Here is a 16,959-nt window from a genome sequence, read left to right on the forward strand (position 1 = left end):
TATTTGGCTCCACAAAACTCTGGCTTTTGAGCAGTCGTTGGGAGCAGAAGAGCTGCAATGAGCAAAGCTTTGAGGAGGAGGTTTGTTTTGAAGCTGACACCTCTCACTTCTGCTAGAGCCCCATTCCCAGGATCTGGAGGAATTCTGAGGACTGTGGCAGGACACATCTTGCAGCTGGGTGTCCCTGCTCCCCTGTGCTTCCAGCCTCCCAGAGCCTTCCCTTGGGATTCCCTCACGCTGGAACCCACTCCCCTTGCCTCCTCCAGCCCAGCATTTTCTAGCTCCTCATCCCTGATCTTTCCTGAAGTGGAAAGTTTATCCAGGCTGTGTCCAGCTGTCTCTTTGGGAATGATGGTCAAATAAAGCCTTTCCCATCTTATCTTCATCAGATCATTAAGGCACCCTCAGGAGAAATTCCACACTCAGCAGCAAATGCTGGGGAAGAGCTCAAGGGGGAAAGGCCCTGAGTCAACACAAAATGATGGAAAATCGGTGATCAGCCCCAAATGATTCAATTTCCAGTATCAAAGAACTGTTCTACCTCACCTGGGAACTGCAGGTCCTTCCTGCAGCGTGAGGAGAAATGGAAGTCATATTCCAAGGGTCCCAAGTTAATTCAGCTCTTAATGACACTGAGCATGTTCTCTTCCCTTAAATTACACATGACACAAGTGAGACTAAATTCCACAAAACCACAGGAGCTCAGAGTCAAATTTGAATACATTTGTATTATTTATTGGCTGTATTAAATATATTATCTGTTTGATAGTTACAATTTAGTAATACAATGCATGGCAGCTTTAACATACGTTTGAGATACCTCAAAATGACAATACAAGAAAACTGAAGATACCTAAAATACATTAATGCCACAAGGGTACATCCTTCTGGAATGGACAACAGCTGATGGAAAATCTGTATTGCAATAAAAAAGCCTGGATATTTTCTGGAAATAGGAGCATTTTGTGGCAATTACAAAAGGATTCAATTTCATTTACCAGTGGTGATTTGTTAGTATTTACTCTGTGATCCTAATTTCAGGACTATTATTGCCAAATAAACCTCTACAAGTTGGTTCTAAGGAGTTAAGAAAGAACCCTTTGGCAACAGAGATTTGCTGCAGGCAGTTTATCTGCTAAAGGGAGACTATGAGGAAAGTAAAGACAGATTGTAAACTCTTCTGCAAACTAGAGACTAATATCTGTATAAAACTGACACTGGAGGGAGAGATTTCTATGATATAATAAATGATTAACTTAAAGTTCTGCTACAAGTAGAACAATACATTCAAACATACATTTTTTTCTTTCCAGGACTTTTAATCAAAATAAATAGAGTACAAAAACAAAGGGTACGTTCTGAAAAGATTAATTTCAGATTGCACCATCAATCTACTGTGAAGAGGATTAAGTGATACTAGGTCATAATTTAGGTTTTCCACATCTGAAATACAACACAATGCCTCAAACTCTAACACAATATTATTCCTCAATTGCTGTAGGAGAAAGACCCTTAAAAGTGATTAATTAATTACCAGAAACACATTGCCTATAGCTCTGTCACATCCACCCTCCCACCCACAAGTGCATCACTCTGATGGCCAAAGTGGAGCCACAGACTTTGCAAAATATCCTAAATCTACTGTTCTGTGGCATGTCCCAAATGCTGTTGGCAAGACCCATCCTGAAACATTGGAAATTTGTGAGTTCTAGCTTTCAAAAGCTTTGATCTAAAGGAGTCAGGAGGTGCCAGGCTCCTCCTCAGGGATTTACAAGCAGATGGAACACAACAGTCAAATGTAATGCACAGTGTCCACAAAAATATCCCCCAGCTGACCAGGACGAGTTTCAGACAAGTTCATAGCAGGCTGAACATTCCCAACAGGAAAACCATGGAATGTGAAGCTGCTACCACTGGGATAGCAAGTTTAAAACATTGTATAAATGTTATCTAAAGAGTTCTCTCACGTACAATTTGCTTGTTGGGGTTAACTTTGAAGGGCACCCAAAGCAGGCTGAACTTTTCATTTTCTGGTTAATAATAGTACAAAAACATTTGCTCAGTTTGAGCCAAATAGTGTAACATTTATCATAAATGCACTCTTTCTCCTTAAAGACAAGTCCTGCGCTGTTCTGAGCATGTTGCACAGGGAATTACTTTTCTCTCAGGCACTGAGAGTGAAATGTGGATTGGGCCAAAGCTGCTCAGGACAGCAGGAACATTCTGGGCAGTCTTTCCTGGGCATCCCGGCTGAGCGCCACATCCTGCTGGCATTGGTTTGGATTAAAACCCTAAAAAACCCTGGCACCCTCTACTCCAACACTTGAAATGATTATTACGGAATCCCAAGTATTAAAATAACTGTAAAGTAGCAATGTCACAAAGTCAATATTGTGCTTTCCTTCTACAGACTAGTAAATGTGGTATGCTCTAGTAGGCTCTGCAGTTCTGCTCTAAGCTCAAGCACTTGTGCTGCTGGATTTCATGGATATCAAACTACAGCAAAACCTGATGTAACAGCCATCGCCTCCTGCTGCTCTGGTGGTGCTGGGAAAGGACTGTTCCAGCAATGCCTTCCCTCTCCAACTGGCTGGGATGGGGAGAGAGGAGGAGTGTGCACATTCCCTCAGTGTGCACCGTAAGGCAGCTGATTGCTGTTCTCTAACAGCTCACCCTGATTGCAGAGGCCCCAAGGTCATCCTTTCTACAGGAAATCTGTGTCCAGAATTTGGAAAGGATCTGCCAAGCCAGTCTCACCGGCAGCCAGCAGCAGGAGCGGGAACACATGGAGCAAGAGGTTCCCAGCTAGGATTTCATTGAACTACCCATAAGTACCCCAGAGAGTTCTGTACAGACAGCTGAGCAGGGCCAGCTCTGCCCTACTTGATGGCGAAGTACTGGATGACCACGGCAAAGAGGATAGCAACCATAGCGAAGCTGCAGAGCAGCGCGATGGCGATGACGCACCCCTCGCGCAGCCGCTTCCCGCTCTGCACCAGCTCCGTGCTGGCCGGGGCTGCTGCAGGGCCCGGCTCCTGGTGCTGGCAGCAGGACACGGTGCTGGGGCTGTAGGGGCCATAGAGCTCCGGGCAGCCTGGCAGGTCATGGCACTGGCGGCCAGCGCAGATGCGCGCGCGGTATTCACAGTTTGTCTGCGCGGCCGGCAGCCGGAACCATGGCTATGGGACCTTGTATACCTGGCAGGAGACAGGAGCCACTTCAGTCAGGAGCACCTCATTCACCAACAGCACCTGGAACTGCCTGTCCTGCTCCAGGCCTGTGTGCAGTGCTGGGCACAGCCTGGAGTTGCCCTCCTCTCCCCAGCTTCATAAAATCACAGCTTAAATCTCTGGAGAATTCACGATTCATTTAAGTTTCCTGCCACACCCCACAATGAGGCCTCACCTGGGCTGGAAGGTTCAGAAAGAAGAAAAAAATCATCCTGCATATTCTTCCTTAAATCTCCTCCACCAAAGTGGACTCTGATTAACAGAGGCAGTGGTACCACAGACCACCAGGATTAAGAATCAAGAGCCAAAGGAATTGTTGGGAGAACAAGATAAACCAGTGCTCCCCCACTTCACACTTTCTGAAATGAAAAGTCTTCCTGCTACCTCCCCAAACAGAATTTCAACCTTCAAATCATGGAATCACAGCATAGTTTGGGTCAGAAGGGACCTTAAAGCCCATCTTATTACACCCTCTGCCATGGGCAGGGACACTTTCCACAAGAAATATGCACATCTTTTTTTTGTAATAATTTTTCCCAGTAAAAACCCCTCACATTCCTGATGCTGCATAAAAGGTACCTGATCAAACTCTCTGCCAGCAGCAAGTTGAAGTATGTAAACAGTGGAATCTCCTTTCATCGGCTGTAGAGGCTCCCAAGTGATTTCAAAAGTGTTTTCTTCCAGCTGAATCGCTTTGGGTGCTGGAAAATAAGGTGATTTGTTGGTGTTTTAGAAAAAGAACAATGGTCTCTATAAATGTAGTCATGCTTAGAGGCAACTCATTCCAATAACTTAAAGCAATTAAGATTTGTTTCTTTATTTTTCTTCTATTTGATGAGATGAGCTTAAAAACTGATCATTGCTATGTGTAGGTTACACTTGTTGGTCTTTTTGAGCTGCCAGGATGAGCCCATGTTTGTAAAGAGGAGCAGCACTTTCAAGTCACTACAGAACCCAGCATTTCTGTCCATGTGCAGAGCTGAAATTATGTTCTAACCATGGTTCAGTCAATTAAATTTGCTGCAGGCACTCAGCACTCTGACCTTCACAGTGACTTTATGATGACCTTTAATGTCCATGCTAAAAAGTGAAGATCAGAGGAATTAACTGTGCCCTCATTTGCCAACACATTGCTGTAACTTTGATGGATAACCCTGCAAAATGCCTTTCCAGCTGAGCAAAGGTAGGAATGCTCAGTTCAAGGGGTGGAAGAGCTGCAGTGCAGGTGGTGATCACAACAGAGGAGCCCTGATGCTAGGACCGTGTAGGGATCGGAGACGAGAGAAACGAGGGTCCAGCCAACATGGTCATATCACACGTTCTCTGCTTTATTCCTCGAGATGGCGGGTTAAATACAGCAGGAATAGTTTAGTATAACAGGTGCATTCCTATTGGCAAAGTGCGTGAAGAAATATGCAAACTATCTCAAGTTAAGGCAGCTACCGTATTTCTAGCGTGATTACCCTATTCTGTTAATGCTCATACCTTAACACAATTCCTACTATGAAATAAGCTTATCTGGTTCTATGTAGGGTAAACGTTTGAGGCCTAGCAGGCCCAGGTCTAAGGCCTGGTCTGAGGCCCAGTTTGGGATAGCTCTACCTTATGATGTAAGTCATCCTGCTCCTGCTACAGAGCCCCTTTCACACACAGACAAAGCCCCTCAGAGCGAGTTTGTGTCTCTGTCCCTGCAAAGACTGGCTGCGGGTCAGGCTGTAGGATCCAATCCCACCCACTAGTGGCTTGCAGCAGTTGCCAGGGCAGTGCCAGCTCACCTTTGAGATGTGCAGGTGGAGATTTGGTGGTGGTGAAAGCACAGACCTCTGAGAAGGCTCCTTCCCCAGTGTCGTTGTATGCCTGGATGCGGAAATGGTACGTGGTGGATTCGCTGAGCCTCTGCACCTTGTAGGTGTGACAGGGACCATTATAGACTGTCACAAACCTGGGGGACACAGAACACACACAGAGTTACCCAGTAATCACCAATGTGTAGGGCAGTATCAGACCTGAAACACTCGGATTTGAGTTAAGGACAAAGAAGTGATGCTGCATTCCTGGTGTCCTAGGTTTCTTTCCACTGAGGCTGCAGGGCCCAACTCCTCTGAATCAAGAGAACAACCCTTGAATATCCAAAATAAATTGAAATTTCCAGTTAAAGAACAGCTGGCCAACCCCTATTTCTTATATGCAGACCAGACTTTGGTTTTGAATGTCCAAAAATAACCCTGCCAGCACAGGATAGGGGTAAGGTATTTATTCTTGAAATAGTATTTACTGTTTACAAGCAGCAGAAGTGCAAGTTTTTGACAGCATTTCTGGCTGAAAGATGGGATACAAAACTGCAAAAGGGCAAACTCTGGGATGCCCAAATGACTCAGTGGTGCAAACAGAAGGGAGAATAACATAAAACACCTTAAAAACTTGACATGAAGTGGTAAAACGACAAGATCCTTAATGGTCTCACCTGCCAAATCTGTCTTCCATCTGCAGGTTGAACTGAGTAGGGTTGGGAATTAAAGCTCTGCTAGGCCCTTCTCCCCATTTCAGTTTAAGGCTCTGGTAGCTGAACACCACGCATTCCAGGTGGTGAGGGTCAGGAGGTAGTGGTTTGGTTTTGGCTTTTATGGAATGACTGAAAGGACCAACTCCAAAGCTATTGATGGCCTGTACCCTGATCCTGGGAATGAGAGAGGCAGCCACATGGTGAGGAAAAGTGCTGGGTAACAAAGCAACAGTTAAAAGGTGTATAGAGTATAACTCCAAACAGTAAGGCAATTAAGATGCAGTTAGAAATTAAATCTGAACTCAGCTTTAACCAAGACTGAGGTCACAGGAACCCCTGCTCTGCTTTTACCTGTCCATCCATCTTCTTCTGGTCACACACCTGAGCATCTCAATGAAAAATTCTAAACCCAGAAACCTTAAAGTCTTGACTTTGAGACAGAATGTGAACCTTAACACCAACCATGATCTCACTCCTGCCAACGTCATGGTTGGAGTCTGGATATGACAATTTTAGGAGTGTTTTTTTGGAGTTGCAGGGTGAATTAGGCAAATAGTCTGTAAGCTGCATGAAAAATTGCTCTAAAAATTTAAAGCACTACCCTCAAAGGACTTTTAAATCCTACAAATGTGATTTCAGAATAATTCTTACCTGTACAGGGTGTCAGGCAGCAGATTCTCAAGGACATGGGTTGTGATTCTCCCCACAGTGACCAGCTGCTTCTCCTCATACTCAATGTTGTACCCTGTGATCTCTGCCCCGTGGCTGCAGGGCTCTTCCCACTGGATTGCAGGGCACGTGGAGAAGGAAGGGGAAATTTCCATCTGATCCTCTTCAAGTAAGTGGAGCACAGCCACAGCTGCGGGCACTGACGGGGGGTGTCATCACCACGCCCGTGTCCCCAAACAGCCCCACCCCAGCCACGTTCACAGCCTGAAAGACACCACACAGGAGTTACCCAATCCCTGTTTTCCAACCAGGCAGTCACAGCTCTCACAGCCTTCCTTCTGTGTGTTCTTAAAAGCAACATGGAAGAGAGTGGAAAATCTCCTGAATAATTTGTCAACAGAGCAAAGCATCGGGTATTTCACAGCACACTGGATCTAAACTCTTCTAGATTCAGGGAATGAGGAGGGACTGGGGGACAAGGGAAGTGTTTTTTCCAATTACCTTCTTTATTGCATTAGCAGGTGACAGCACATGACTTTATTCCTCTCTAGCTGGAGTTTGTCCCCTATCTGCAAGTGCCCAGTGACACCAAAAGGCTTTTCCTACCTGGACTCTGCAGTAATAGGTGGTTGCAGGTGTGAGCCCCTTGACCTCATAGCTCTGGCAGGGGCCAGTGTAGATGATGTGCATGGACCCCTCCACCTGGCCCCAGTCCAGCCTGTACTCGGTGATTTCTGCTCCGTTGCACGCCGGGCTCTGTGGGGTGAAGGAGAAATTCTGCTCAGCTCTTGCACTTACACACCCCCAGCACACAGTGGGGAGCTCTGTTACACTGAGATACTAGGTGAGAGTCACAGAAAAGGTTGGAAAACACCTCCAGGATCATCAAATCCAGCCTTTGGAAGCACTGAGGTTGAAACCTGAGGTCTTTTCCAAGGGATTTCAAGTTAAAAGGTGACATGTGGCTGTAACACCATCACAATTCACACCAGAATTTTGACTGACTCACAATCTCTTACCACTTAGAAGAATTAATTCACTATATGTTAATTACCACACCATGAGGAGGATTAAATGCCACCCAATTTTTTCAGTTAAGACTGCAATTAATAAGTCCCAAAGTTTACAAACCCAACATAGACATCTATAAAGAAATGGGCTTAAAATATTCCACCTCTACACATATTATTTCTCTCATTTCTGTGTATCATAAATGTGTCACTACAATTCTAAAAGCCAAACACTACTTTGGGTGGTACTGGAAGCTTTCAACACCTTCCTCCCACGAAACCACAGCACAAGTTGCACTTTTGCAGGTTATCAGGGCTTTGCGGCACTGCTCAGGGGGTCCTGGAGCAGTGCAAAGCTCTGCTTTCTCAGAGTGGGGGCCAAACTGCAGGTAAACAATACTGCATGAACACAGCAACAGCACCAGGGCAAGAACTGATGTACAAGTGAAGCAAACAAACTATTTTTAACTTGACAGGGAAGCAAACAGCAGAGTTCAGGACTCAGTTTCAGATTCCTTGCAGGTACTTGAAGCTGGCCCCACTCCCACAGGATATCTGAGCTCCTCCCACTGCCAGGGTTTTGTAACTCCTCCCTCCCCCAGCCAGGATACTGCCTTCCAGCAGCAGCTGGGGACTGTTTCACAAAGACTTTTATGCCACCAACGTTTATCCCACATTTCTCCCAACCTGGCATGGTTGGCATACACCCCTCTCCACACAATGCTGCTCCCACCACATCTGCAGAGCCTGAGCTCAGGGGTACACATCCAACATTTCCGAAGGCACAAGCATCAAGAGCTTCACACAACACAGCCTACAAAACCCCCTCAGCACCATCACTCCTGTCCCTTGTGTGAAGTCAGTGAGATGTGGTGAGTGCAGTGGTTACTCCGACTGTTCCCTGCCCAGAGCCAGAAGCCATAGGTTCTCCCTGGGAGCAGGTTGGTCACTCCAAACTCAGCTGCTGGGCCCTGATAAACCACCCTGTGCTCGTCCTGCTCCGAGCTGGCCATCTCCAGGAGATACTCTGTGATCTCAGAGCCTCTATCCACAGCTGGGGGGCCTGGCAAATAAAAAGAGATTGGATTTTCCTATTAATTTCTAAATTCTCTAAGTTAGGGCAGGCTCTTGTCATGTATCTGAGCAGAAACACTTATGAAGCTTGCTTTTTTCCCCCAGGTACTGATAATTAGTTTAGGATGGCATTCATCAGTGCTTTTTCATGTATTTTCCCTGTTTTCTTCACAAAACAGTGTATCTTCATTAATTTTTGCTTATCTCCTTTACTGAGATAACAGTAAGAAAACAAGAGTTGATTTTTAAATTGCCAAGCAGGTGTCAGTCATGGGCAGACAGGAAGCTTTCTCACTGGAAAATATTTATGCCTAAGTCCCACTGTATCAACCTACCAGAGGTGGACAGAAGCTTTGGTTTTCTTGAAAAAAAAATCCCACAAAACAAAACAAAAAACCCCACCCCAAACCCAAAAAACAACTAAGGCCATGGACAGCATCTCTATAATTTTTACTTTTTTTTCTCTGAAGATTTTTGATTTGGATGATTGAAATCCGAGCAGTGTTTTACTCCAGCTCTGGTGCTTACCCCACTGCAATGTGATTTCCTTGGGCTTGGCTTTGCCCACCAGGGCTGGCGCAAGACAGGGCCCAGGGGGAACAGCTGCCGTTGTGACAGTCGTGACATCAGAGGCCTGCCAGACACAGGTCATTGCAGAGCACAGACATAAAACATTTGGCTAAAACATGAACAGAAATGGTTTCCAGATGCACCTTTCCCCTCCTGCTGCTCACCTGGCTTCTCCCCACCTTTACTGGCACAGGACACCTGGAGTCTGTAGGAAGTGCCAGGCCTCAGGTGGTCGCTGGGTTCCACTGTAAATGGGCTCCCACCTCCCTCCTGAGGGAAGGAAAAGCACTTTACCCTTTCAAACCTTTCAAAGATCCCACCTGAAAATTCTCTCACACAATTATTAAGGCAGTCAAACCAGAGAATCAATTTGAAATTATAATTTATACAGAGAACACGAACACCACAACACACACGTGTGAAATCAAAAGTGACTGCTGGAGTAAAGCATCATTTAAGTTGGAAAACATCTCCAAAATCCAAGTCTAAACCACGTCCCACAACTAAATGTGAATCAAATACCTCCAGGGATGGAGACTGAGTACTGTATTAGTACCCAAAGGTGATTCCTTACCAACTGATGCCTCGGAGATTTCCAAAAAGTATTTAGAAATGTCTGATCCTCCATTATCCTTGGGGGGTTCTGAAAGAAATCAACACCTTAATTTACAGAGGATTTAATATCAAGGTATTATTTTGTTATCAGCTTTTCCAGTGAACATATTCATATTCATTCAAACAGAAAAGTCAACCAGCAAGAGAAACCAGTGTACTTAATTATTTACAATACATTTTTCAGAGCAATTTTCCTCCTATTATTAATCATGATTATGCCAGGAAGAGTAACTGGGAAAATACTCCAAATTTCAGGTATCAGCTCTTATTTTTTAAGTGAACATAATAATTATTTAAACATCACAGTAAACCCAGAGGGTATAATCACAAGTCACTGCTTCTCAGAAATGAATGAACAATACTACTGTGGTAACATAGCCCCAAAATAAACCATTTTTTGGTAATATTGAGTATTTCTCCTGCAATAAAAATACCTGCAGATAAATTATCAACCTGAGTTCCCTCTCATTTAATCAGAGAGGCTGTCCACACCCTAGCAGCACTGGAACACCCCAAGGCACCTACCCCACATGACTCTCACACTGTGGGGATGGATCTTGCCCTTTACAACAGGTTTGCTCGGAGGTCTAGGTCTGTCAGGTTTGGTGCTGTGTTCCACCACCTCACTGGGGCTGCTTTTTCCTTCACTGTTGTAGGCAAAGAGCTGTTGGAGGAGGGAACAGAATAGAGAATAAATGGTTTATTTAATGACAGTAATATATGTTGATAATACCTGGGGATAAACATGCTGATGATTAAAAAAAAAATCTTCTAATAAAAACCCAACCAAAATAAAGACAACCATTTATACCAAAATTAGCTGGTGCAAAAAATCTCATTTGTATTACTTCACCAAAACCTGCTCTAACAACAGGTAATTGCTGAGACAACAGGTAGATTCCTGCTGTCTCCATACAAAGCTGAAAATTTTGCTGGAAAATGCCAAAGCTCAGGAAAGCAGATGAAATTAGGAACAAACTATGGTACAAACCCTGAACTTATAGGATGTACTCCTCCTCAGGTTTCTTAAAGTGCATGAGAGCTCATCTCCATTGTACTGGGGCTGGAATCCATAGCCCTGGCAAGGAGGGAAAATAAGGATGAACACAGTCACTGATTTTTAAGGTGAAACAAAACCCAGAGCGGATAAATCACTTTTTTTTAAATCTTGAACTTCACTTCTGTGCCATGAATTGCACACAATACTTTATTTCTGCCATGAATTCCATGCAATATTTTATCTCTATCATGAATTCCATGCAGTAGTTTATCTCTGCCATAGATTCCTTGCAATACTTCAACTCTTATCATAAGTTCCATGCAATATTTGATCTCTGTGCCATGAATTCCATGCAATACTTGCTGACCATTTCTCAAAAAATAAAAAAAATGTTCATTTTTATTTCAGCACTATGAAGGAAGTTTCCACACAAAGCCCAGCACTTACAGAACCTTCTTCCTCCATGTCCAGGCTGTAGGTGAGGGAGTCATCCAAGGCCCCTCCTGCAGCAGGGCTCCATCCCAGGGCCATCCAGGTCACTCCTGCTTCCAGCATCACGGGCGGTGCTGGGGCCGGTGGCACCACCCCAGCAGTGCCGAATGTCACTGCCTCACTGAACCCACTGGGGAGATTTTGAACAAGGGTGAGCAGCAGCTGATGGAATCCAGGGGGAAATCCATCATCTGGTATCCCTGGGCTCCTGGTTACCTCATTCCAATGTCATTTTTAGCAGCCAGTCTCAGGGAGTATCTCATGGAGGGAGCGAGTCTGGTGAGTTTATACTGCTTCAGGTTCTGGTAGTAACATTCCTTGAAGGGACCATTCTTCCTCTAGAAAACAGGGAGATCCACAGTCACTTTCTGATCCCTGCCACGGTCACTCTTCTCACTCTACATCTTCCCAGAATCGCAGACTGGTTTGGGTTGGGAGAGACCTTAAAACTCATCTTGTTCCATGAGCAGGGACAACTTCCACAAGGAATGAAATTTCACTCATTTAACAGTAATTAAAAAAGAAATTACTGAGCCTCAAGAATGCAAAATTTAATGTATCATGGTCATCCTGACTCTGCTGATGGTCATCCTGAGCAGTCTTGATAATAAACCACATTAGAATTGAGATATCTGATTACTTTTGATACTGTGTATTTGACAGAATGGTGATAAACCATTGAGCAAAAAACAAAACACATTCTGGAAGTTTTTTATCCCATTGTGAAAAGAACAGGGCATATGCCTTTATTAACATTCAGCTCTTTATTAAAGTGATCAGCTCGTTATTAAAGTCATCAGCAGGATTGCAGAGTCTGATCGGAGTTTTCCACGCTGCTGTGGAAATCCGAAGGAGCAGGTGCTGTTGCAGTTCTTCACTCAGCTGCCCGCAGTAGGTGCCGAGTCCTTGTCTCCACAGGAACAGCTAGAAGCTCTCTCTGGTCAACCATCAGAGGGCAGAGCGGTGAGGGGTCTGTCACTGGAGTCCAGCATAGCAGATGTCAGCTCTTTTACCCTCAGGGAAAAACTTTGAGAGTCTCACGTTGTCTGAGTCACTTTAGCTGGCTGGCTCCCATTCCATTCAGACTCCTCATAGGCTATGGTGAATCTTCAAACCAGGCCAGGGGGTGCGTCCACTTCTTTCTCAGCCAGGGCACTATCTAATTCTCCTCTGACGAATCTAGCTTCCCATCTTGGGGTGCAGTTTGTTATAAACGCCAGGACAAATTTATTGCCAAATTCAATAGTTTGGTTTATTAACATCCAAATCACAAAATTTAGAACCAAATTATAACAATTTCAAACAATAAAAACAAAACAATACGAACCCCACGAACAGCAAACTTACTTGACCGAAGTTCTCCCGGGAAAAGCAGAGTCAAGGGTGACCCCAGGGACACAGGACCTGGCAGCCAGTGCCTCTAGCTGGGTTCACAAACTTGCCCACCTAAAGACCCAACTTAAATACACTTAGTTTCCCCCTCGGCAACTTTCCTCCCATTGTTTCTCTAATCATCGACCATTAACTTTATTTACATTAAATCCCGAAAGGGTCCCTGGGCACATTCAAATGCTAATGTCCAGAGTTAGTCCTTGCTTTGAGTAACTGCCGTAGAGGTGTGTGATGACCGGTGTAGCGTTTGACCGTTGCGAGTCCCGATGAGCTGAGCTGCACGTAGGCAGGAGCAAGTCGTTCTCACCTTCCATTTTTGGAACCCGGAAGATAAGGGAGGTGCTTTCCAGAAGTTCGTGAAACGTGCGGGTTGAGCAGACACATACATATCTTTATATAATATATATCACAGTTCCCAATCTATAATTATTTATAAAACATGAATTAAATAACCATATTTCCCACAATTCCCCCATTTCTTTTCTTTTGTCAATAATTTTAATTCATGTTTTGTATTTTACTTAATTGTTTTTCCTCCTTGGAGAAACACCTGATCAGCGATTCCTGAACCATGTTTGCCTTTTCTGCTTTTCTTCTATCTTTCCAATTCCCATGTCCTTGACTGCCTCTGAGTGCCAGCTAGTTACTTGTGCCTTAACAGGGGTAACTTTTTGGAGGAGCCTTAGGTCACAGGGCTAGCCCTTCACCAAGCGCACAGCCTGGTTCACACCCCCTAGAGTGATCCGCAGAAGCTTCCCTCTGTCTGGCCCAGCGTCTGTCGGGTTGCAACCGAACAACGGGGAAGTTTCTTCGCGACAGCAGGGGCTCTCTGCTCGGACCCTCGGGGTGGTTCGGACGGCACACCTCCTTTTCAAAAATTCCCCACCGAGATTATTTTACTTGTTCTGGCACTACATTAGTTCGACGGCACTTCGTGGCTAACACTTGGGCCTTTAGATCCAATTTTCCCTTTAACCCCTTTTCGTATATTGAATACCACCCGGGATAATTTGGTTCTATCAATCCCAAACGTGTGGCACAGTTTAAGAATCGCATAGTCAGAGTCTGTTTTTCCTCAGAACACCTGGGGCATAACCCCAGCGGCCCCCCCACCCCCACTTGCAGTGCACCACCCAAATTTCAAGACAATAATTGTATTTGAAATGGATATATGGATTGCAGGGGCATCCAGGTTCAGAGCAGCGCATGGATATTTCTTCTGCCATTTGTTTCTGATATCCTGGGGTTGGAGTTCTTTCTCTTTAAATTTCTGGAGCTCCGGATTCACCCTTCCTGATGTTCTAACACCTTCCTTCTGGTTACCCTTCCCTCTCTCAGTCCTCCTTGTCGGGTGGTTATTAAGTTTCCTTTGAGGCTCCTCTAGGCTGCAGCTTAATGTTTCCAGGGTGTTGGCATCCTCGGTGCAGCCGGACCCTCAGATCTCCGGGGGAAGAGATGACCTTCCATTCGGGGTTTTCCCTCGGGGCTGTTAGTTTCTTAACCCTGGAGGCGTGTGTCCAGCCTCTTTCAGCTGTTCGGATGGCTGTATCTGTAGTTAAAAGGACAAGAAAGGGTCCCTCCCAATGAGGGGTTAATGACACCGCTTTCCAAGCTCTGATCAGTACTTTATCTCCTGGTTGTATCTCATGAATATACATCGAAATCCTGCAACTTCCTCAGATTGAATTTACCTAATACAAAATTCCAAACCAGCCCAATACTACAAGAATATTGTATAGAGAGAATCCCTGTCATGTCTACCATTCAGAAAATCTGAATATTAGAACAAGTTATCTAATAGTACATTCACACCTTTACCATAAAAACAATTTTGTCCCTGGATCACTATGATTCTCACCTCACTATTCACCCAATGTACCATACAATCCAGAATTTTTCCCCTTTTTTGTACTGTTACAGGAAAAATCAGAAAGAAAATTTTACTTCTTATTAAACGAGGTTTATACTGAAACATAACACAGGTTTTTGCTTTTTAAAGAAAAATTCAGTTTAAAAAAAAATCATAGATGAGCACAAACAATTTGGGCTTATTTCAAGAATCAAACTCAGCACATTCAGAGTGATTTGGCATACAGACAAACGTTCATAAAACCCAGTATCCTACAATGCTCGGTGACAACAGCAGTTTCCAGGACAATCAGCTGTTAAGGTTACACACATCCTCACTCAGTTTCTACAGTCTCAGTGTAATGAGTCTGCACTACTGCTAATTAACTGAACTACAAATTTATATTCCAGACCCCTACTCAGCACATTCTCAGATACACACAGCCAAAAGAAGGACGCAACTTGAGTGAGACAATGGGACCACCTTGTCCCTATTTTCGATGTGCACCCTGCCATGGCCATTCTCACTCAGCCCCCAAGAAGCATCTGCCTTCACAACTGCTTCTCACCCTTGCTTCAGCCACCCCTAATGATCAGCAAAATTAACACAATTCCAGAAGCACTATCGGACCTTTCAGCTCTGCTGTTAGCTTGATGGCGACACTTCTTATTTTGGTTTGTAATTCCACTGCCTCGTAGCAATTGTGACTACACTCCTCAGATCCTCCCCAGGACCGAAACTGGGCGGGGTTTCGAGCAGCAGCAGTACGGAGTTCTAACTCCGGGGAATTTACTAGAATTGCCTCATATTTCAATAGCTGGGATTCAGTAAGCCATTTAAAACATACCCCACCGGTTTCCTGGCTCCCGCCCACTCCTGTGTAAGAACTCCATACGCCGTGTGATTGCTAACATCCACGAAAAGCTGGAACTCCCGGTTAATATACCGGGGCAGTTCCCGTCAACTACTCGTGCAGATCCGTCTACAAACCATTTCTCACAGACAGGATCAGCTGCAGACCCCTATTTCAGCGTGGCAAGATACAATCCTGCAGCAGTAGCTGAAGTGACTTCTTCACTTCATCAGAGAGCCAATTCAAACAATCAGTGAGCAGTAAGCAAAATTTGTACAAATTAAGAGAAAAACTTAAGACCTCACCCATAATCCTGGGGGAGTATTTTAACAAGACAGAAAAAAAAAAACAAAGCACACCAAATAGAAGAAACTATTACAAAGAGCAGAACTTACTCTGTAATAAACCATACATTACTTAAATTCGGAACTTAAAACCCAGAAAAGTTTTCCAACGCCAGGAGTCACTGTAAACATCAGGCCCCGGTAATCAGAGGGCTTTATCTAGTACAATTACCAGAACATTAACACTACTGCTTTTTACCTTAGTCCTAAAAAGACTTCACAAACTTAGCCTTTCTTAACAAGCAAACTCGAGTTAATTTATGCCTAATTCCCAAAGCAAAGCTCCTGTATTTGCTATCTATTCTTGCGTATTATTAAACCTAAATACCTGGCTCGAAGGACCACAAGCAAACACCGACCAAACTTAACACTGGTGACAAAATGCTGCCTCTCATACATCACTTACTCTCCACTCCTGAAAACGCAGGCACCAGGGCAACCTCAAGGTTCACATCCTCCAAATTGAGGAGCAAGTAAGAAGACATAATATCAAAGGGACAACACAAACCATCTCCTTCTAAGGAGTCAATAATTAAAATTAAGAATCCCGGTTCCCGACTAGATAAAATACATACAGAATAGGAACTGCAAAGAATAAAGAAAAATCCTGTAACTACCAACACAGAGAATTATACCACTTTCCCAACTTAATACTAGAATCCTGACTCCAATTACCATTCCAACACTATCTCGACAGAAAGATTTAGTTTCCTGCCTCTCAACAGCCACTTTAATTTTGGCTTCACCGGCCACATGCTTCAACCTTTTGAAAGAAAAACTGAAACACACAAAACCCTTGCAGTACACTGTCTGCCAACACAAATGCCATATTCCTGCTCAAGCTAACAATCCGAATTCAATTGTTTTAAACATAGATGAGCTACATCCACCATACTATCAACCTTTTGATCTGCACAAAATCCTCACATGCAGCAGACAGACAACTAAAAGGAAGATATATTTTCAACTTTTCAAGAACAAACACCTAGGTATTTCCTACGCATAAGTATAGCTCTCATTCTTGGTCTCTTCTCTCAATACTTTTATCCATTTTTGCTTCCTATTTCGCCTTACAGGGCGGTTTTCTGTCCCGGGCAGCCTCGTCTAATCACTTTAAAGCTGCCGCTTTCCTTCGTCTCCCGGCAACCATGGACTGACTCGCCCTGCCGCTTGCGGGAAGGGGGCGGGTTTCGTTCCATTCCCACGTTAGTAAAAAGAAGGAAAAAAAAAAAAAAAACAACTCCGCCGATCTCGTCCAGGAGAAAAAAAACTCTTAAAGCAAAATACACAACTCTAGGGAGTCTCCAAAATGTATTCAGCCTGAAGTAAAAGATCTACCACCACCAAGGAAAAGAGTA

At 44.3% G+C, this 16,959-nt stretch overlaps 1 protein-coding gene across 1 annotated transcript in view; it reads right to left on the bottom strand.

The window, feature by feature from the left end:
* Nucleotides 1-744: 744 nt before the first annotated feature.
* The window catches only part of LOC134565035 (fibronectin type-III domain-containing protein 3a-like), a 77,168-nt gene continuing 60,953 nt past the window's right edge, over nt 745-16,959 (bottom strand). The window contains 18 exon segments of the mRNA XM_063424399.1: nt 745-3,197; nt 3,810-3,931; nt 5,006-5,172; nt 5,695-5,907; nt 6,385-6,611; nt 6,613-6,666; nt 7,009-7,158; nt 7,676-7,795; nt 8,253-8,260; nt 8,308-8,475; nt 9,015-9,124; nt 9,226-9,291; nt 9,293-9,326; nt 9,631-9,699; nt 10,197-10,335; nt 10,663-10,749; nt 11,119-11,293; nt 11,380-11,501. Of these exon segments, the coding sequence (XP_063280469.1) occupies nt 2,880-3,197; nt 3,810-3,931; nt 5,006-5,172; nt 5,695-5,907; nt 6,385-6,611; nt 6,613-6,666; nt 7,009-7,158; nt 7,676-7,795; nt 8,253-8,260; nt 8,308-8,475; nt 9,015-9,124; nt 9,226-9,291; nt 9,293-9,326; nt 9,631-9,699; nt 10,197-10,335; nt 10,663-10,749; nt 11,119-11,293; nt 11,380-11,501 (2,349 nt within the window). The 3' untranslated portion in view covers nt 745-2,879.

Source organism: Prinia subflava (genome assembly GCF_021018805.1).
Source record: "Prinia subflava isolate CZ2003 ecotype Zambia chromosome W unlocalized genomic scaffold, Cam_Psub_1.2 scaffold_31_NEW, whole genome shotgun sequence".
Taxonomy (NCBI): Eukaryota; Metazoa; Chordata; class Aves; order Passeriformes; family Cisticolidae; genus Prinia; species Prinia subflava.